Source organism: Ranitomeya variabilis, chromosome 5 (assembly GCF_051348905.1).
Source record: "Ranitomeya variabilis isolate aRanVar5 chromosome 5, aRanVar5.hap1, whole genome shotgun sequence".
NCBI lineage: Eukaryota > Metazoa > Chordata > Amphibia > Anura > Dendrobatidae > Ranitomeya > Ranitomeya variabilis.
This window is the reverse complement of record NC_135236.1, coordinates 499243370-499265830: the sequence shown is the minus strand read 5'-3', so window position 1 is coordinate 499265830 and position 22461 is coordinate 499243370. Positions and strand designations below refer to the sequence as shown.

At 42.1% G+C, this 22461-nt stretch overlaps 1 protein-coding gene across 6 annotated transcripts in view; it reads right to left on the bottom strand.

Moving 5' to 3' along the window:
• Nucleotides 1-22178, bottom strand: part of LOC143773767 (uncharacterized) — a 28432-nt gene extending 6254 nt beyond the window's left edge. The window contains exons 1-4 of one of the 6 annotated variants that reach the window (XM_077261113.1): nucleotides 22063-22178; nucleotides 17625-17904; nucleotides 10585-10672; nucleotides 4933-5034 (exon numbers count right to left, since the gene is read on the bottom strand). In XM_077261113.1, the coding sequence (XP_077117228.1) occupies nucleotides 4933-5034; nucleotides 10585-10672; nucleotides 17625-17690 (256 nt within the window). In that variant the 5' untranslated portion in view covers nucleotides 17691-17904; nucleotides 22063-22178. Of the gene's footprint in view, nucleotides 1-4932; nucleotides 5035-10584; nucleotides 10676-10764; nucleotides 10918-10938; nucleotides 11688-13591; nucleotides 13762-13907; nucleotides 13978-17624; nucleotides 17905-22062 lie in introns of those variants that run through there. The other 5 variants (XM_077261115.1, XM_077261114.1, XM_077261118.1 and 2 more) reach the window with 5 other exon arrangements.
• Between the last annotated feature and the right edge of the window lie 283 nt (nucleotides 22179-22461).

Here is a 22461-nt window from a genome sequence, read left to right as displayed (position 1 = left end):
CTGACAGCTGACTTCCGCACCTCAGGTGTATGATTGGCCTCATAGATATCTATGATATGTGCGACTTTGGCAGCCTCCTTTGGCTCCCTGTCCTCCTTAGGGTAATGATAAAGAAATTAGTCCTTCACCATCAGGTCCTTCAAGTCCTCAAAGGTGGTAATCAATAGCCCCTGGAAGCAATGCTAGAAGTTGGTTCTGAGCTCATCCACCACATCACTGTAGCTGTCGTGAGGTCCATGTTGGAGAGTCTGGAACTTTTTGTGGTACACTTCTGGAGTCTGCTGACATTTCCATATCAGGACCTGTTTGATGACCTAATAGTCTCCACCTTGTTCTCAATGGAGAGCAATGAACACCTCCAGAGCTTTCCCTCGTAGCCCAGGGGTAAAGTATCAAGCTCACTGGACATCGGGCAACTGGTATTGTTTACAGGCCTTTTCGAACCCCCTCAAAAATGTGTCCAGATTTGTGTCCTTGTCCATGACAGGAAAATGCATGGGACAGGGTTTAAAGGAGTTGACATCATTGCACTCACTGTTCAGTAAAGTACATTGCTCCTTGTAGAGTCAGATTAACTCCAGCTGGTGGTCTCTGTCAGCTTGTCACTCTCGCACCTCTCGCTCAGCCTGCCACTCCACGGCCTCTCTATCGGTCTGTCGCTCAGCAAACTCACTCTGCTTTGCAAATGAGAGTCCATTCTACACTGGGAGGCATGGCTGCTGCTGGCCCACTCTGATCAACTTCTCCTTGGCTTTGTCTAACCCATCGAGATCTCACTCCTCACACAAACAGATCAGCACATTAGTTTCTTGTGCTTCTTATAAGCAGCTGTCATCTTAGTAGTCACTCACCAAATAAAAGTTAGAACAGAAATATAAGAGAGGGGGAAGGGTGTAATTGCTACATGAAGAGTATTGTCCCAGGTGTAATTAAACACAGAGTCCGATCCTCAAAACTATGCACAGAATCCTTGTGAGGACAGTGCAAGTTTTTAGTGACCGGAATGATTGCTCAAGCCAGATTACTAATTCTCTGTCATCACACTGCTTGCCACCAGTTTGTCAGGGAACACCTGAGAGATCCAGCAGGTATCTCCCCGACGTTGCCCTATGTTCATGAACTAGCACTCCAGCCCCTCCAATCGTCAAGACAATTACGCAACTAGCTGACAATTGATGGACGAGGACACGGCTGCTTTCACTACTAGGTCAGATACACGGGAGATCACAGTGAACATATAGTATTTACACATTCGATTTCAACGCATTTAATACATACACTCACTGGCCACTTTATTAGGTACACCTGTCCAACTTCTTGTTAACACTTAATTTCTAATCAGCCAATCACATGGCGGCAACTCAGTGCATTTAGGCATGTAGACATGGTCAAGACAATCTCCTGCAGTTCAAACCGAGCATCAGTATGGGGAAGAAAGGTGATTTGAGTGCCTTTGAACGTGGCATGGTTGTTGGTGCCAGAAGGGCTGGTCTGAGTATTTCAGAAACTGCTGATCTACTGGGATTTTCACGCACAACCATCTCTAGGGTTTACAGAGAATGGTCCGAAAAAGAAAAAAAATCCAGTGAGCGGCAGTTCTGTGGGCGGAAATGCCTTGTTGATGCCAGAGGTCAGAGGAGAATGGGCAGACTGGTTCGAGCTGATAGAAAGGCAACAGTGACTCAAATCGCCACCCGTTACAACCAAGGTAGGCCTAAGAGCATCTCTGAACGCACAGTGCGTCGAACTTTGAGGCAGATGGGCTACAGCAGCAGAAGACCACACCGGGTACCACTCCTTTCAGCTAAGAACAGGAAACTGAGGCTACAATTTGTACAAGCTCATCGAAATTGGACAGTAGAAGATTGGAAAAACGTTGCTTGGTCTGATGAGTCTCGATTTCTGCTGCGACATTCGGATGGTAGGGTCAGAATTTGGCGTAAACAACATGAAAGCATGGATCCATCCTGCCTTGTATGGAGCATCTTTGGGATGTGCAGCCGACAAATCTGCGGCAACTGTGTGATGCCATCATGTCAATATGGACCAAAATCTCTGAGGAATGCTTCCAGCACCTTGTTGAATCTATGCCACGAAGAATTGAGGCAGTTCTGAAGGCAAAAGGGGGTCCAACCCGTTACTAGCATGGTGTACCTAATAAAGTGGCCGGTGAGTGTATATACCCTGGTATGGTCATCGCCAAGTTTCCCAATAACCCATGAAAAACTAGTTGCTATCAATCGTTTATACAGATTGATTACACACCCAGCAGGTAGCATATGGCTTCAGGGGTGCGGTTTACAGAGCAAGAGGAATGGAGCTATTACATTTTATATATCTAATCCCCAAAAGTACGCAGCGTTTACAAAAGTTATGCACAGATGTTACAAAATGGGGGAAAAAAATATGGTATATGCAATCACATGCAATCAAAGGAATAACAAAAGAAAAAGTGCTAAACTTGTGTCACAGAAATGGCTCAGAGCTTAGTGGAGGGAAGCACTCCTTAGAGCAACTCATTAAAGCAAAGAACAGAACCACAGAGCACTGTGGCTTTCAGGACTGACAAATAACAAAACCCCAAACTTTGATTTTTATTAGCTCAAGGTTACGCCCACATACCTTCCCTTTGTGAGCTCATATAGTTGGCTGGTCACGGGATGTGCTAGGTCATTAGAGGATTATGAGATCTCCAATGTTCATGATATGATATTTTTGCCCCTGGAGGTCCCAGATAGGAGATATTGTTATCATGTTTCCTATCACAATTTTACCTTTCCATAGAGATGAAACATGGCATGGATAGCATCATCCATCTGGTCGATATTAAATTGGAGGTGTTAGATCGGCTTTATGGTGATGAGAGTAAATGCGTTATGTTCATCCCTTTGCCACAGTCCTGAAAATATATCTCTTATAAACATATGATTGATGCAAACCCCAATATTTCTCACTGACCACTGGTTACAGAGCATCTAAGATAATTCCTTTAAACAGAGAAAGCCCCTGCCTTGGGAAGTGTACTTCTCCACCTCTGAGTAAACGAATCATAGACTTACAGTTCAAATATATGTCTGATGGCTTCCTGCATGGCAATAGTTAACAGCCACCAGCCAATCAGAGGCTGGCAGCTGACATTGATGCGCATGTCACTGGCGTATGATGTCACTGCCATGCATCGGCACATCCATGCAGCATATCAAGAAGGAAGATGATGCCATTGGACCGGGGCCAGATAAGAAGAAACTTTTTTCAAGAATGCGATATGTGGGGGCCAGTAATGAGACACATTGGGGCCAGAAATGAGACACATGAGGGCCAGAAATGAGACACATGGGGCCAGAAATGTGACACATGGGGCTAGGAATGAGACTCATGGGGGCCAGGAATGAGACTCATAGGGGCCAGGAATCAGACACGTGGGGGACAGAAATGAGACACATGTGGAGATAGAAATAAGACACATGTGGGCAAGCCATGAGACACATGGGGGCCAGGATATGGGATTATTACAAGAAGGGGCCAGGATGTGGGATATTATTACCGTTGTGGCTTATTATGTGATATTACTGCTGTGACATATTTTATTTTTGAGGATACTGTTTTCAATGTTACTATGCAGGACAGCACTATGTCGCTTTTTTCTTCATCTGGCATAGTGTTGAAGTTGAGGAAAAAGTGGGGAATGTGCTTTGTAAGCGGTGCTTTAGATAACTGTGTGTTATTTTCTGCAGAGATGAGTCCAGGCTGGAAGAAGTGATGGTGGTCTGCGCTGGATGAACTAGAAAAGCGAAGATGAAGAGCTTCAACTAGAGATATCACTGGTGAGTCAGTGTATTACCTGTACACTGACATTATACACTGTATACTATGTACAGAGCTCCTGTGTATAATAGCACTTATGGTAATATTAGTAGTGTGTGTTTTTTTTATTAATGACCAATATTGTAGTATTTGGTCACTATGTGATGGTAATATATGATCTGGTCATGGTGTGACAGTATTTGTTCCTTGTATGTGTTATTATTCGGTCACTATGTGGTGGTTGTAATATTGTAATATGTGAACTGGTCATGGTGTGATGGTATTAGTCCCTTGTATGTGGTATTATTAGTCATTTTAAAAAATGTAAGTGACAGATTCCCTTAAAGAAAAATAACTAAAAATATATCTAAAAAAGTATTGGATATTTTAACTAACTTTTAATAGGTTAGAGTAGAGTAGGGCCCGGACAAAAGAATCTTTTCGTGGTGGCAGGCTTAAAAAATCTTTTGACCCAAACAGAACCTGATGGCTATGTATGCGATATGGTGTTTGATGGGAACTGTTAATGTGTGATTGGTGGGGATGTGGTGCGAAGTGAAGTTTTTCCAAGAGTGGGTGGTGGGACTGTGGAAGGTTTAAGTGGTGGAGGCAGAGCTGGGGTGGAGCCTGGGCAGAGTCTCAAGGTACTGGTGGCAGCCCGGGTTACATTAGAAGCATATTGGTTTGTATTAAGGAGGCCCATGGTATTTATAGTATTATTAGAGTAGATTGATATAAAGGATGTCTCCATATCTGAGAAAATTGGTCCACTTATTCTGATTAGACTTTGTTCAGAGTTTAATCAGAGTGGCATCAGTTTTTCTCAGAGGTGGAGAGAAAAAAGTTACTCCACCTTCTCCCTTATGTCAGTGCATGAAAGTCGGATGGCACTCGATTTTACATGGGCCCGTCCCAGGAAAAAGTCAGACATGTGCACAGTCCCATGGGCATGAGCTCTATCCATGAAAACAACGGATAGCAGTCGTCTGAGAAAATGGGTAGTTTGCACAAGGTATTAGTAGTGGTAGTCGTAGTAGTATTTATAGTCTCAGAGTTTTTTTAGTGAAAAACAATACCCAAATTTCAATATTAAATTACAATAATTGCAATAATTCTGTTCAAGATTACCTGAATTGCCAGGACTATCCTGTGTAAGATCCATTTCTCTAATGCAGATTATTACCAAGTAGATGTGAAAGAGCCAACAGACAGGAAGATACCAGACCATACCTTTAATGACAATAATTTCCAGTTAGAACATACATTGAAATCTCATGGTAAGTCTGACACATCTTCAGCATTACCTAAATGGTAACATTTATTATAAATCCTTTATACCAGTAAAGCAATATATTTTAACACATGAAGACGTATGCCTGCATCTGAGCAAATTAAACATTGACAAATTCCCCGGCTCAGATGGCATTCATCCACGGATACTGAGGGAATTGAGCTCAGTAATTGATAGACCACTGTATCTCATATTCTTAGACTTTCTTGTAACAGGGCTGGTGTCACAAAATTCGAGGATGCTGACGTGATAAATATTTAAGAAAGGTAAGAAGGTGGATCCAGTCAACTACCATCCAGTAAGCCTGACATCAGTAGTGTGCAAAGTTTTTGAGGGCATTATAAGCGATAACCTGCTGAGATATATTAGATAATAGTATAACAACTGACAACCAGCATGGATTCATGAAAGATAGGTCGTGTCTAACCAACATGTTGGGTCTCTATGAGGATGTGAGTGCAAATCTGGATGTAGGTAATGCGGCTGATGTCATTTATCTGAACTTTGCAAAGGCATTTGATACTGTACCACATACTGAATACTTATACTGAAGCTTCATACGCAGGGACTCGGGGAAACTATATGCAGATGGGTAAGGAATTAGCTAAATGACAGGAAACAAAAAGTTGTCATAAATGTCACATTCTGTAAATGGGATATAGTCAACAGTGGGGACTGCAGGGATCTGTGCAAAGACCGATTCTTTTTAACCTCTTTATTAATTACCTTGTGGATGGGATTGAGAGTAAAGTGTCAGTTTTTACTGACGACACCAAACTATGTAGGATACTAAAAACTTTTGGCAAATGAAATTTAATGTAGATAAATGTAGAGTATTGCACCTAGGATGAAGTAATGCTATTGCTGCATATACATTAAATGGGAGCATACTCGGGACTACAGATCAAGAGAAGGACTTGGGTATTCTGGTTACAAGTAACCTGAGCAGCAGTACTCAATGTCAAGCAGCAGCTGCAAAAGCAAATACGATTTTAGAGTGTATAAAAAGACAGAGCAGTCAGACTGTGGAATACTCTACCACAAGAGGTAGTAATGGTAGTCAATATAACAGCTTTTAAAAAAGGGCTGGATGATTTCCTCAGTACAAATAATATTGTGGGTTATAGTTAAGTTAGTGACAAAATGTATAATTGGTGGGGATAGATTTAAGTTAGGTCTTTTTTCAACCTATGAAATTATTTGTTTTCGGTGCCAAAGGTTAACATTTGCATTAAAGAGTAATCATGGACTTCTTTCTCCTCCCGAATTGATCTTTCACTCTCAATTCAACGATAAAATGCATTTAGACAGGAGATGACAGTTGATGCACATACAATTCGATGTAAAATGGTGGGGAAAGGAAGAGGGAGGAACACAGTGTGGCAGTTAGCTGGGTGACAGATAGAAGGCGGGGTAGAGGGAAGAGTGCCAGGGAGGCTAGTCCTGATCTGGCACACCCCAATAAGTTTGCTAAGTTGGCAGATGAGGGGGGTGCCAGTACAGGGGTAGCACTGCTGCAGCCAGGCATGTCCTCTGAAAGCCGGAGGAGTGACTGCTCCAGTAAGGAGGGAAAAAGGAGAGCAGGGCAGGCCAGACAGGTGCTGGTAGTGGGGGACTCAATTATTAGGGGAACAGACAGGGCAATCTGTCACAAAGACAGGGATTGTCGGACGGTGTGCTGCCTACCTGGCGCTCGAGTCCGACACATCGCTGATCGGGTGGACAGATTACTGGGAGGGGCTGGTGAGGACCCAGCGGTCATGGTGCACATTGGCACAAATGACAAAGTTAGAGGTAGGTGGAAGGTCCTTAAAGATGATTTCAGGGAATTAGGCTGCAAGCTGAAAGCAAGGACCTCCAACGTGGTATTTTCCGAAATACTGCCTGTACCACGTGCCACGCCAGAGAGGCAACGGGAGATTAGGGAGGTTAATAAGTGGCTCAAGAATTGGTGTAGGAAGGAGGGGTTTGGGTTCCTGCAGAACTGGGCCGACTTCTCAGTTGGCTACAGGCTCTACGCTAGGGACGGGCTGCACCTCAATGGGGAAGGGGCAGCTGTGCTGGGGGAGAAAATGGCTAGAAGGTTGGAGGAGTGTTTAAACTAGGGATTGGGGGGGAGGGTATTCATTTTATAGGAGGGGAAGATAGTGCAGATAGAGACCTGGGCACAAATAAGGAAGTTGGGGGTGGCGGTGGCATGGGGGGTGGGGTTAGAACAGTTAGTAATTTAAGAAAGAATAGAGGTACAGAGAGTAACATCAAGTGCATGTATACTAATGCCAGAAGCCTCGCCAACAAAATGGATGAATTAGAACTAATGTTGTTGGAGCATAATTATGACATGGTGGGGATATCTGAGACGTGGCTGGATGAGAGCCATGACTGGGCTGTTAACTTGCAGGGCTATAGCCTTTTCAGAAATGACCGTACAGATAAGCGAGGGGGTGGGGTGTGTCTGTATGTAAAATCGACCTTAAAACCCATCCTGCGTGATAATATAGGTGAATCTAATGAAAATGTAGAGTCTCTGTGGGTGGAGATAAGGGGAGGGGGAAAAAATAATAAATTACTGATAGGGGTTTGTTATAAATCTCCAAAACTAATGGAAGCAATGGAGAATATCCTCGTAAAGCAAATAGATGAAGCTGCAACTCAAGGAGAAGTCATTATTATGGGGGACTTCAACTACCCTGAAATAGATTGGGGAACAGAAACCTGCAGTTCCAGCAAAGGTAATCGGTTTTTGACAACTATGAGAGACAATTACCTTTCACAACTGGTTCAGGACCCAACAAGGAGGGGGGCACTGCTAGACCTAATATTAACCAACAGGCCAGACCGCATATCAAATATAAGGGTTGGGGGTCACTTGGGGAATAGTGATCACAAAATAATAAGTTTTCATGTAACCTTTAATAAGATGGGTAGTAGGGGGGTGACAAGGACACTAAACTTCAGGAGGGCAAATTTCCAACGGATGAGAGAGGATCTTGGTGCAATTAACTGGGACGATATCCTGAGACACAAAAATACACAAAGAAAATGGGAGACATTTATTAGCATCCTGGATAGGACCTGTGCACAGTATATACCATATGGGAATAAACATACTAGAAATAGGAGGAAACCAATATGGCTAAATAGAGCTGTAAGGGGCGCAATAAGGGACAAAAAGAAAGCATTTAGAGAATTAAAGGAAGTAGGTAGTGAGGAGGCATTAAATAAATACAGAAAATTAAATACATTCTGTAAAAAGCAAATCAAGGCAGCAAAGATTGAGACAGAGAGACTCATTGCCAGAGAGAGTAAAAATAATCCCAAAATATTCTTTAACTATATAAATAGTAAGAAACTAAAAAATGACAGTGTTGGCCCCCTTAAAAATAGTCTGGGTGAAATGGTGGATGAGGATGAGGAAAAAGCCAATATGCTAAATGACTTTTTTTCATCAGTATTTACAAAAGAAAATCCCATGGCAGACAAAATGACTAGTGATAAAAATTCCCCATTAAATGTCACCTGCTTAACCCAGCAGGAAGTACAGCGGCGTCTAAAAATAACTAAAATTGACAAATCTCCGGGCCCGGATGGGATACACCCCCGAGTACTGCAGGAACTAAGTACAGTTATTGATAGACCATTATTTTTAATCTTTAAAGACTCCATAATAACAGGGTCTGTACCACAGGACTGGCGTATAGCAAATGTGGTGCCAATATTCAAAAAAGGGGCAAAAACTGAACTCGGTAATTATAGGCCAGTAAGTTTAACCTCTACTGTGGGTAAAATCCTGGAGGGCATTCTAAGGGATAATATACTGGAGTATCTGAAGAGGAATAACCTTATGACCCAGTATCAGCACGGGTTTACTAGGGACCGTTCATGTCAGACTAATTTGATCAGCTTCTATGAAGAGGTAAGTTCCGGACTGGACCAAGGGAACCCAGTGGACGTAGTATATATGGACTTTTCCAAAGCTTTTGATACGGTGCCACACAAAAGGTTGTTACATAAAATGAGAGTAATGGGGATAGGGGAAAATATGTGTAAGTGGGTTGAGAGCTGGCTCAGGGATAGGAAACAAAGGGTGGTTATTAATGGAGCACACTCGGACTGGGTCACGGTTAGCAGTGGGGTACCACAGGGGTCAGTATTGGGCCCTCTTCTTTTTAACATATTTATTAATGACCTTGTAGGGGGCATTCAGAGTAGAATTTCAATATTTGCAGATGACACTAAACTCTGCAGGGTAATCAATACAGGGGAGGACAATTTTATATTACAGGATGATTTATGTAAACTAGAAGCTTGGGCTGATAAATGGCAAATGAGCTTTAATGGGGATAAATGTAAGGTCATGCACTTGGGTAGAAGTAATAAGATGTATAACTATGTGCTTAATTCTAAAACTCTGGGCAAAACCGTCAATGAAAAAGACCTGGGTGTATGGGTGGATGACAAACTCATATTCAGTGGCCAGTGTCAGGCAGCTGCTACAAAGGCAAATAAAATAATGGGATGTATTAAAAGAGGCATAGATGCTCATGAGGAGAACATAATTTTACCTCTATACAAGTCACTAGTTCGACCACACTTAGAATACTGTGCACAGTTCTGGTCTCCGGTGTATAAGAAAGACATAGCTGAACTGGAGCGGGTGCAGAGAAGAGCGACCAAGGTTATTAGAGGACTGAGGGGTCTGCAATACCAAGATAGGTTATTACACTTGGGGCTATTTAGTTTGGAAAAACGAAGACTAAGGGGTGATCTTATGTTAATGTATAAATATATGAGGGGACAGTACAAAGACCTTTCTGATGATCTTTTTAATCATAGACCTGAGACAGGGACAAGGGGGCATCCTCTACGTCTGGAGGAAAGAAGGTTTAAGCATAATAACAGACGCGGATTCTTTACTGTAAGAGCAGTGAGACTATGGAACTCTCTGCCGTATGATGTTGTAATGAGTGATTCATTACTTAAATTTAAGAGGGGACTGGATACCTTTCTGGAAAAGTATAATGTTACAGGGTATATACACTAGATTCCTTGATAAGGCATTGATCCAGGGAACTAGTCTGATTGCCGTATGTGGAGTCGGGAAGGAATTTTTTTCCCCATGGTGGAGTTACTCTTTGCCACATGGGGTTTTTTTGCCTTCCCCTGGATCAACATGTTAGGGCATGTTAGGTTAGGCTATGGGTTGAACTAGATGGACTTACAGTCTTCCTTCAACCTTAATAACTATGTAACTATGTAACTATGTAATAAGCAGATGCAGACATCCTGCTGTAAGTTCTGAAAACAGCAGTTACACTTTAAGCTAGCTGTATACTTTACATGGTGATTAACTTAACTCTCAACTAACAGCTATTCCTCTTGACTCATTTCCCTATGCACAAACACACTTGGTTTGGGAGAGAGTGCAAGTGTTTTCACAGGGGAGTGGAGTATGTACTGCTTTTGTTACTTTGTAAAGGACTACTCACCAATGGATGGCGTGGTGATTTGTATATGCCTGCAGATCCATGTCCGTCTTGGTGTTGGACTCGCCAGTGACAGCAGTTTATTAGATATCTGCTGGGATAATGAAGATAAGCTGTTTTTAGTAACATATCATGAGATCTTGGGCAAAGCTCGAGCCAGTAGAGTACTCTCTGCTCCCTTACTATTTGACTAAAATCAGTTGTCCATTCCGTAGATGTTGATCACCCATCCTTAAGATAGATGGGAAGGGTCGGTTACATCCTTAGGGTAGGTTATCCTACACCCAACATCCCCATGATCAGCTATTTGCATTTTTGGCTCATTGTAAACAGTTTATGAAACTCGAACAACATTACTCTGTACTTGGTGTAGGAGCCGCTTTCTGGTACTGAAGTTCATCTCCTGGAGTTAATTGGCATCTATATCTAGATGATGGATAACCTCTTTAAGATGATCATATAACATAATACATAACTGTAATTCAAAAGCTGTTTCTTTTCACTACTCCATATATATGGGTTCAATGAGGAGAGGGGAGTAAGCCGCTTCCAAACACAAAATGATTGGACATTAAAATTTAACAAACCCGAAAGAGGAGGTTTGGCAGGATTGGGAGGCCCCAGTATACATCAGATAGTTGCCCTGTCCCACTGAACACCTTGGGTTCTATCACCTTTTTTCTTTAGAGCTTAAGCACAGACGTTTTGGAACTTATGTTTATAATAGGGTAGAAAACTATTTAGAATTGAGAGTCCTCAGTGGTTGATACCTTTTAATGGCTAACTGAGAAGATGGTACCACTTAGGACTCTCAATTCTAACCATTTTTCTATCTACTGGCTAAGCGGTTGTCCACTTTTGGGGACAATTTTTTTTTATACTTAAATACATGTATTTGAAGCTACAAATAATTTTTGCAATCGAGTTTCATTAAAAATTTGGCACTGTTTGACTTTTGCAGGCCCTTTTTTTCCTGCACATTCAACTTTGATGTGGTTATAGATCACTGAGAGGAGACCATAAAAAGACAGATGAATGATTTACAAATTCCTTATCAGTCTGTCATAGTGGGCTGACAGACAGATTTTAAGTTAACCCATTCTGCATCCAGCAATAGACAGTGCTACACAAAGGCTATTAAAGGCAAACAGTGCAAAATTTTTAATGGCGCCCAATTACAAAAATGTATTAGCCCAAAATACATACATTTAACTAAAAAAGAATACAAATTAAAAAATATCCGTAAGGTGGACAACCCGTTTAAAACCTTCTTAGTTAAAAGTGAGCAACTTTTTCTTGTTTTCTTCTGTAAGCACTACGTTTTAGGGAAGAAATTGGTCTGAAAAGATCTACATTTTACTGTCAATTCATCATGACACATGCCTATGCATTAATATTGTATTCAGTATATTTCTAATACAGTAACAAATATGCTGGCATGCATAAAATCTTAACGCTATAGGATATTGTCTTATTTCCCAGGCATGCACAGTGATTAGCTGCAGTGGTCACATGCTGCAGTCTAGACATCACTGATGCAGCCATGTCAATAATGACCAGGACAGCGGCGGAGAGGAGGTGCTGGAGCATCGGTCAGTGAGTAAAGCTCATTTTGGTATTTTCAGACTAGCAACTTGAATAAAGGGGGATCCTGGAAAACCCCTTTAAGGTTGTAATAACAGGCCCACACATAATTTGTAATGGGAGCAATGAAGGTTTGTGAGCATCTGAAGTCGGCTCTAAAGAATAATTTATTTGGTATAGCTTGATGAAGTGATGATAATTTCATTACTTTCACAGCAACAACATTCTTACAGCGCTGCACATGGGTAATAAGTAGTTGTGATCCCCTTCCCCGCTACCTTCTCATTTCTGTGAATAACATCACCTCAATTCTTTCCTTTTAGTTGTTGTGGTAATGGAATTGGATGCCAAGCTCACCTGTGTGAACATTGCCATAGGGGAAAAGACAGGGTGCAAATGATGTGAGTTGCTGCTAACATACAAATGATGCAAAATGCCTTTTCAAACTGTAAACCTGCAAAACTATTTTGACTCTAATATGCAAATAAGTGCAGTGCAACTAAGCCTAACCTGAAGCCTTGATTCGCACTGAAATATTCAAATAAATCTCATATCCAAGATATAGTTCCTAATTTATAGCAATAATGTCGCCATGTCATTATTATTAATCAGAATACTGTATATTATAGTGACGTCAATTAATCCAAAAAACCTAATTGGGTTCTGCAGAAGTGATGTCACTGTAAGGCTTTTCCCACATGACCGTAATGTCAGTCCGAGTTCTGTCCATGGAAAAACATAACATCACACAGCAGAGCTTGGTCCAATATTATTCCATAGGGCTGTTCAGATGTCAACTGAATGTCAAAGTGAATAACACTACAACTTGCAATATCTCTTCTGCATTTCACATGAGACTCATCTATTCAAGATTATGGGTGCGCATCCCGTATGGATCATCTGCATAATCTACAGACACGCTGTGATTCTTAACATAGGAAACTGTATTTGGCCTTTTAAATTTGAATATGTGTAAAAACGAATGCCATACGAATGACAATACAAATGAAAAATAATCTGCCTTTTCTGGACGTAAATAGGATTTTTTTAATCCGTTTATAAGAACTTAGCCTTATAAATATTATTATATTTTATACTGATGACATCGCTACTGGCTTACTATAACTTCTATTTCATAGCAGTGACATCACTATTTTCTAACTGTAATTGATATCCTATAATAGTGTTACTGTAAAAACGTCATATTCTAGGAGTGATATCACTGTGTGAACATAAGATTCAGATTTTGATGTAGTAGCATAATGTGCTAAATATAGCTAAGATTTTAAAGTAGCAATTAGTGATGAGCGAATATACTCGTTAATTGAGATTTCTCGAGCACGCTCGGGGGTCCTCCGAGTACTTTTTAGTGCTCAGAGTTTTAGTTTTTCTTGCCGCAGATAATGATTTACATCTGTTAAGGTACCGTCACACTAGGCGATATCGCCAGCGATCCGTGACGTTGCAGCGACCTGGATAGCGATATCGCTGTATTTGACACGCAGCAGCGATCTGGATCCCGCTGTGAAATTGCTGGTCGCTGCTAGAAGGTCTGCACTTTATTTGGTCGCTAGGTCGCCGTGTATCGCCGTGTTTGACAGCAAAAGCAAGGATACCAGTGATATTTTACACTGGTAACCAGGGTAAACATCGGGTTACTAAGCGCAGGGCCGCGCTTAGTAACCCGATGTTTACCCTGGTTACCAGCGTAAAAGTTAAAAAAACAAACAGCACATACTCACCAGCGCGTCCCCCAGCCTCTGCTTCCTGACACTGACTGAGCGCCGGCCCTAAACTGAAAGTGAAAGCACAGCTGTGACGTCACCGCTCTGCTGTTAGGGCCGGCGCTCAGTCAGTGTAGGAAGCAGAGGCTGGGGGACGCACTGGTGAGTATGTGCTGTTTGTTTTTTTAACTTTTACGCTGGTAACCAGGGTAAACATCGGGTTACTAAGCGCGGCCCTGCGCTTAGCAACCCGATGCTTACCCTGGTTACCCGGGGATCTCGGCATCGTTGGTCGCTGGAGAGCGGTCTGTGTGACAGCTCTCCAGCGACCAAACAGCGACGCTGCAGCGGTCGGCATCGCTGTCGCTATCGCTGCAGCGTCGCTTAATGTGACGGTACCTTTAGCCAGCATAAGTACATGGGGATTCCCAGCAACCAGGCAACCCCCACATGAACTTATGCTGGCTATCAGATGTAAATCATTCAGCTGCGGTAAGAAAAGCTAAAACTCCGAACACTAAAAAATACTCGGAGGACCCCCGAGTGTGCTCGAGAAATCTCGAGTAACGAGTATATTCGCTCATCACTAGTAGCAATGATTATTATTATTACTATTATTAAAATTATATAATAATGCCATTGATATTGCCTAAATATAAGTTATATTTTATAATAATGACAGTACCATTTAATAAGTATTATTCAGGTTATATTGTAATGACAGCGTTACTGACTAAATATAATTCTTAACAGCGCCAACGTACTTTAAAAGCGTCTGTGTAAAGTCTCATGCAATGGATAATCGAGTATCCTATAGATAGGGCATGAGAATGACTAAGTAGTAGCATCCAATGTGCTTTGGGTGGGGTCGGCACTTGGTGTGAAACACCCATCAGCTGGGGTGGGCACTTTGATCACCTATCTGGGTTTGTATGATGTCTATGTGCTTAAGTTTATTTGTTTTATGTTGTGATTATCATCATTATGATTATTATTACTGGCTATTGTGTAGTTGCTATCATCATCATGGGTATTGATCATTAGCATAATTGCTTATTGCTGAATTCATAACATATTTTCATATTAACTATGTCTGTTATGGGCATTTTGTGAAATGTATTATTTTGTGTTACCACGTTCACATTTATACCTATAATGCTTCAGTATATATTCTCAATAAAGTTTGTGATATTTCGCCCCCTGACAAAGCTAGGATGAAACGTGCGTAGGGGTGCAAGGGACACACAGCATTTAGATCTTCTCATCATCACATGATGTAAGTGCTTTCAATTCTATATTTTATAGTTGTACTCTCCACTGTAATATATACTACAGGCACTGGGAAGAATACTAAACAATTTACAAGCTTTACTATACATTTACATATGTGGTCTCCATTGTGTTACTCTGCTTTTTATTTAATTTTTATTTATTATTTATTTATGAGACCTCAGTGTACCATTTTGTCACTTTTTGCTGGTATAAATAGTATAGGGTGCTATACCCTGTTTTCCGGTATTTTAGTACCAATGTGCTCAGATTTTTGTTGGTTCTTGGCCATTTTCATACCTTATCTATGGGCTAGTCAAATATAATTCTTATTTTATAGTAGTGACATAACTGCTGGGAAACTGCTATTTAAAATTGCAGTAGTGACTTATTGTCTTCATATAGTGTACCGCTAGTCTTACAAAATGTTAATTATATTGATACAGTAGTGATGTCACTAATAAAAGTGTGAGTATATTTTGGGGTTCCCCTCTGTTAGGACTCATTCAGGCATCCTTTTTTTGTATCTGTTTGAAATGCAATTTTCTCCTACCCATTAAGTATTAAAAAATAGACAGCACTCAGATGACACATGGATGTCAATCCATTTGCTATTCGTTTTTTTTTTTTGATGGACCCATTCACTTGATCCTCATAACGAATAAAAAATAGTCACACCTTTTTTTATTTTGTGTGCGGCCAATTGGTTTGCAAAAAAGGAACAAATGAACATTGTCTTAGATTTAAAAGGGTAAGTATTCTATCTGTGAAAAAAACAGATGTACATGAAAAATGAATGTCTGAAAGAGGCCTTGCTTCATGCAACCCCTAGAACAGGACAATGGTTGCCTTTAACAATCAAACAAACAATAATAATTGATAATATTCATCCATTTTAGATTGTGTAAATAACCAATTATGCGATGTACAAGAATTTTAATTTTACGACTAATAAATCCTGAGGATTCAGTAAGCTGAACTGTTAGACTTTTTTCGTACTCGCTGAACATTAACGTAGGATTCTATTTTCCCTGTTTTTTTAATGATAAATTAAGCATTGTCTGATATATCCATGGTTAAATAAAAACTGAAACCTGAAGTGTGAATTAATTGTACCTCAGCATGAAATGTATCAGTGAAACATAGCACTTAAAATGAGCTATTACCAGACAATAGGTTTTTAAGTAATTATGCATCAAATTTCCATTCCTGCTACATAACTTTGTATGTGCAAATTAGTAATCCAATTTGTTTAGCTATTCTGTTTATTGGATGTCTACTAAAAAATCCCTTGTGAAAATCATCTGCATGAACAGAGCGAAGTCAGCATTTAACTACTTGTTTGCCTTCTTTTTTGTTTAAGAAAAAATAAAATTAGCCTTAAAATTAAAATGTCGAATTTAGTATTTTTTGTGTTTGCAGAAGTTACAATGGGGCTCCAACACTGTAACACCTAGTCACATATGAAGAGGGAGGTGACAATGGCATTTAAATGTTAAATGATGGAGCAATTACTATACAAATAAACATTTCAGCTAAAGTACATATTATTTAAAGCATGTAATTAGATAAAGTGACTTAATAAAGGGGCTTACCAAAATTGCAACTTACCTGACCTCTAGAAAGGGTATTATTGGCAGAGCTTTGGAAGTCTCACCACTTAGTTCCTCAGAATGGGGCCACAGAATCCTGAAAAGAGGTTCTGCACTCTGCTTCATTCATTGATTGTCACATAAAGAAAGCCAGGCTCACTGCTCACCTACCTAGCAGGCCTGTAATGCTTGGAGAGGACATAAAGAACCCCCATTTGCAGGGTTCCAGAGCTCCATCATCAGAATTGCTGGGGTTCAAGAGTTTGGTCCCTTGCAATCAACAAGTTATCCCTTATGGGTAGGGAAAACTTGTGATTTGGGGAAAACCTGTTCAAGTTATGGTTGGTTATGTGGTTGACCCAGTCAGAGGTGGGATGCTCATTCTTGGTGCCCAAGGCTGGTGTTAGAATGAACCCTCAGTCACTAAAGCTGAAGATGATATTTCTTAGTTGGACACAGTTTATTGGACAGGTATCAGATCTGAGTTAGGCCCCACTGACATGTCCAATGTTCACGTACATGTTCTCTTTGTTTTTTTAAATTGTACAAATTAAAGTCTATGGGCCTTTTCACAGAACTATGCTAAATTTTGGTCCAATTTGTGGTATCAAAGTCACGCCTGTCAATAAATGGGTTCGTGATTTAATGGCCAGCACAAGGATGCCATGCGTGTTGCTTCCGTGTGCTGTACACTAAAAACAGACATGTATGTTATATAAATGAATACATAATTAAATAAACCAAGCTTCTCTCCTTCAATTGATCCCAATTCCACTTCCTACTGCACTAACCCTAGGGCCCAAGTATGACTTTTCGCACCACAACATACAAGCTGCATTACCTAGCTGAGCCATATTGTAGCTTCTCTACTTACCGTGGTCTTGTTAGTTAGAAGAATCATGGATCCTAAGTTGTTCTGAGAGGGGAACGCGCTGTCCATTATGAAGTGTAGCGAACAGCAAAAAGCCTATTTCCAGAATGTTCAGTGACAGTCCTGTACAGATACCAGGATTTATATGGAGGCTTTATCTCCAGCACATGCTGAACAATAGAGACTTGAGGAAATCTGATCAATAACTCCTATCACCAACCTCTTATCACTGTTTTACACACAAAGCACTCCAGCCATTTGAGTCTGATGGCTGCACAGGTATCTGGATTAGGAAATAAAGACAAATAATGACAGAAATAAGAGGTCACAGTAGGAATGGGACACATTAAGGGCACACTTCCACCATGATACATCTATAATAGTAGTGATCTAATTACAATTAGATCACTACAAAAAGACGACTGAGGGGCGATCTAATAACCATGTATAAGTATATAAGGGGACAATACAAATATCTCGCTGAGGATCTGTTTATACCAAGGAAGGTGACGGGCACAAGGGGGCATTCTTTGCGTCTGGAGGAGAGAAGGTTTTTCCACCAACATAGAAGAGGATTCTTTACTGTTAGGGCAGTGAGAATCTGGAATTGCTTGCCTGAGGAGGTGGTGATGGCGAACTCAGTCGAGGGGTTCAAGAGAGGCCTGGATGTCTTCCTGGAGCAGAACAATATTGTATCATACAATTATTAGGTTCTGTAGAAGGATGTAGATCTGGGGATTTATTATGATGGAATATAGGAATATAGGCTGAACTGGATGGACAAATGTCTTTTTTCGGCCTTACTAACTATGTTACTATGTTACTATGTTACAATTGTTATATTGGGTTACAATTGTTATATTGGATGAGCTAAAATGACAAATGATGGGGTCAAAAAGGTTGTACATTTTGGATGAATTTAAAAAAAGACAAAAACTTCTCCTACTTAAATATTAACCTATGCTCTGCATGCTTGTCTTCAAAGCTAGAAAGTAATGTCAAATGTGTGCTACCAATCCAAGAGGGAAAAAAGGGGGGGGGGGGACAAGCGCACATAGGGTGATATTGAAAGGTAAAAATGATAAGGGAGTTATGGTGTTGCTCACCTAAAAGGGATGTGATTGTCACAACTCCAATAATAGCCCATGAATATAACAGCTGCTACAGTCCCTTCGGCAAATAAAGGTAAACCCACTTTTGCATATTAGTAAAAAAAGAAGTTTGACGTTTCATAGCAACCCGTGCTGCTGTATAAAGGATGCAGTTGCAGAGTGGAATAGCAATTTGTTAGTTTTTATTTATACGTGGTTCATGCTATGGTTCAAAAACAAAGTACCGTATATACTTGAGTATAAGCCGACCCAATTATAAGCTGAGAACCCTAATTTTCCCACAAAAAACTGGGAAAACTTATTGACTCGAGTATAAGCCTAGGGTGGGAAATGTAGCAGCTACTGGTAGATACCAATAAAAGTAAAATTAATTGAGACATCAGTAGGTTAAATGTTTTTGAATATCCATATTGAATCAGGAGCCCAATATAATGCTCCATACAGTTCATGATGGCCCCATAAGATGCTCCATACAAAATACGCCCCATATAATGCTCCATACAGTTTATGATGGACCCCATAAGATGCTTCATATTAAAATATGCTCCATACTGTATAATGATGCATAAAAGATTAAAGGGAACCTGTAACCCCCCCAGGTGTTTCTAACTAAAGGCCCCGTCTCACATAGCGAGATCGCTAGCGAGATCGCTGCTGAGTCACAAGTTTTGTGACGCAACAGCGATCTCAGTAGCGATCTCGCTATGTGTGACACGTACCAGCGATCAGGCCCCTGCTGCGAGATCGCTGGTCGTGTCGGAATGGCCTGGACCTTTTTTTGGTCGTTGAGGCCCCGCTGACATCGCTGAATCGGTGTGTGTGACACCGATCCAGCGATGTCTTCACTGGTAACCAGGGTAAACATCGGGTTACTAAGCGCAGGGCCGCGCTTAGTAACCCGATGTTTACCCTGGTTACCAAAAAAAACAAACAGTACATACTCGCCTTTCTGTGTCCAGGTCACTTGCCGTCCGCTTCCTGCTCTGACTGCCGGCCGGAAAGTGAGAGCAGATCACAGCAGTGACGTCACCGCTGCGCTCTGCTCTCAGTGTACAGCGGCACTGTCAGAGCAGGAAGCAGACGGCAAGGGACCTGGACACCGAAAGGCGAGTATGTACTGTTTGTTTTTTTTGGTAACCAGGGTAAACATCGGGTTACTAAGCGCGGCCCTGCGCTTAGTAACCCGATGTTTACCCTGGTTACCGGGTGCTGCAGGAGTGCAGGGGGACTTCGGCATCGTTGATGACAGTTTCAACGATGCCGAAGTCGTTCCCCTGATCGTTGGTCGCTGGAGAGAGCTGTCTGTGTGACAGCTCCCCAGCGACCACACAGCGACGCTGCAGCGATCAGCATCGTTGTCTGTATCGCTGCAGCGTCGCTGTGTGAGACGGGGCCTTAAAAGAGCCACCTTGTGCAGCACTAATGCTGCATTCTGTCAAGGTGGCTGTTAGGTGTCAATTTCCCGCCTCTGCACAGGGGGAATCTCGAGCCATCTCCACTGCGGTCTCCCATCCTTCTCCAGCCGCAGTGGAGCCTGCTCAGTGGAGACGTCGGTCCCAGCGTCTGACTCAGGCAGATACTCTGCGCCTGGTTACTGCTGTTCTTCCAGGTTCTGCCATTAAGACCAGTGCTGGGCAGCGGTGAGCAGACGCTTTTGGGAATAAGTCCTGCTTTTCACCTTCTGAGCATGCCCAGGGTAAGATCTCTTATTGGAGGTCGAGGGTCACATGCTTTGATACTGCAGCAAAACCCATTGGTCCTCCAGGAAGGTCCTGAAGGTGCTCAGGCTCTGTGGTAGCCTCATATTGGTCCTTCTTGGAAGGTCATGTACCTGCTGCAGCTATAAAGGGTTCGCATGGCCGCACGGCCATGCGCTAGTATCAAATCTGTCATGTGTATGCGCCAGTGTGGTCACATTTATGTGTGTTCAGGGACTCGGCTGAAATAAGCCCCTAGAATGCCGGCACCTCCGGCGAGGAGATTGTGTGCGTGGATTTAGGGCCCCGGCTGAAATAAGCCCCTAGAATACTGGCTCCTCCGGTGAGGAGATTGTATGTTTGCGTAACCACAGACTGCCTTCAGCTCGGCAGTTAGCTGTGAACTCCTGTGGGGTTAACAGGGCACAGCGTCTTGTTTCCGTGCGACTCTGTGAAGTAACAGAGTTCGCTTAAACCGCCATATAGTGCCATCATTTGCTAGCAGCAGGTTCCTCCTGCATGGTGGACCCCAGGCTGCGAACGCACCAATAATAACATCTATATTTGCTCAGTGCATTCCGCTAGCCCTAACAGTGGCTCTTTTAGTTGGGGTCCCTGCCAACTCTGAACTATTTGTTTTTGGAATTTGCCTTTCCTACCTGAAGTTTGTCAGGGGGGCATGTCTTTTCCCCCTGACACAAACGCCTCCCAGCCATCACTCAGGGCCTCCGTGCGCCGGGCGCAGCCTCCACTTCCTTCATTAATGTCCCCAGTGCCAGTGTCCTGAGCAGGCGGGGACACCAGTGCGCTATCGGGGCCAGGTGTCGGAGTCACCGCTGGCACAGGCCCCCCACACTTGCGATATTCACCTGTCCCCATTCCACCGCTGCATGCCGCTGTGTCTTCCGGGCCTCTGCAGTGACTGTTCAGGCAGAGGGCATGCACTAAACACGTCATTCCACCCCCTGACCTGACCGTCACAGCCAGAATATGCAGAAGACACAGCCCGGCGGTGGAGCGGGGACAGGTGAATATCGCATGGCTCACCCTCCCCCATTATACTTACCCTCCTGGCACGGTCTCTACACTTCCCTGCTTCATCCTGGGGCCTGCAGCTCCTTCCAGTGCTGAGACACCACATGGTACCGCTCATTAAAGTAATGAATATGCGCTCTACGCCTATGGAAGTGGAGTTGCATCCATATTCATTACTTTAATAAGCGGTACCACGTGACCACTGAACACAGGAAGAGCTGCCGGCACTGGTGATCGCTGACTCCTGCCACTCCCCCTCCCCCGCCAACACCCTGGCACAATGACTCAAGTATAAGCCAAGAGGGGCATTTTCAGCCTAAAAAAAATGGGCTGAAATTCTCGGCTTATACTCAAGTATATACAGTACATAGCATTCTATGTAGCTGGTTTTTAAAAAGAGCTCTGTTCAAGCACGAAATACGTAAAAATAAAAACTACAAAATTGCTATTCTACCCTGGAACTGCTTCCTTTATACAGCAGCACGGTCTGCTACAAAACGTCAATCTCTTTTTAAGAACATAGAATATGGACCACCACCCTTTGTCCAGTAAACAAAAGTTAAAGTTAAAAAAAGTTAAAATGAGGGATTAGCAGACCTGTGCATGTTCGGGTTCGGTTGAACTTTAGTCCAAAGTTTGCTTCGGGTACCGGAACTGGACCTGAACTTGACCCTTAAACTCCATAGAGGCCAACGGTGACTAGAACTTTGGTCCTGTAAAATGGATGAAAAATAGTCATAGTAGTAAGGGCTGCAAAATGGGGTAAGAGCAGGACAATTGAACTGCAAACAAATCTGGATAGGGAACTTACTTAAAATAACATACAGCAAAAAATATACCAAATAATAATCTTGAACCAGAAGGCGGAGGTCCAAGTGAAGTAGTGCCGTGCATGTGTAGTTTACTATACTTGTTAATAAATAAATAAATAAATAAATAAATGTAAAAAACGAAGTGAGGTCCATCTTTTTTAATAACCAGCCAAAGGGAAAGCAG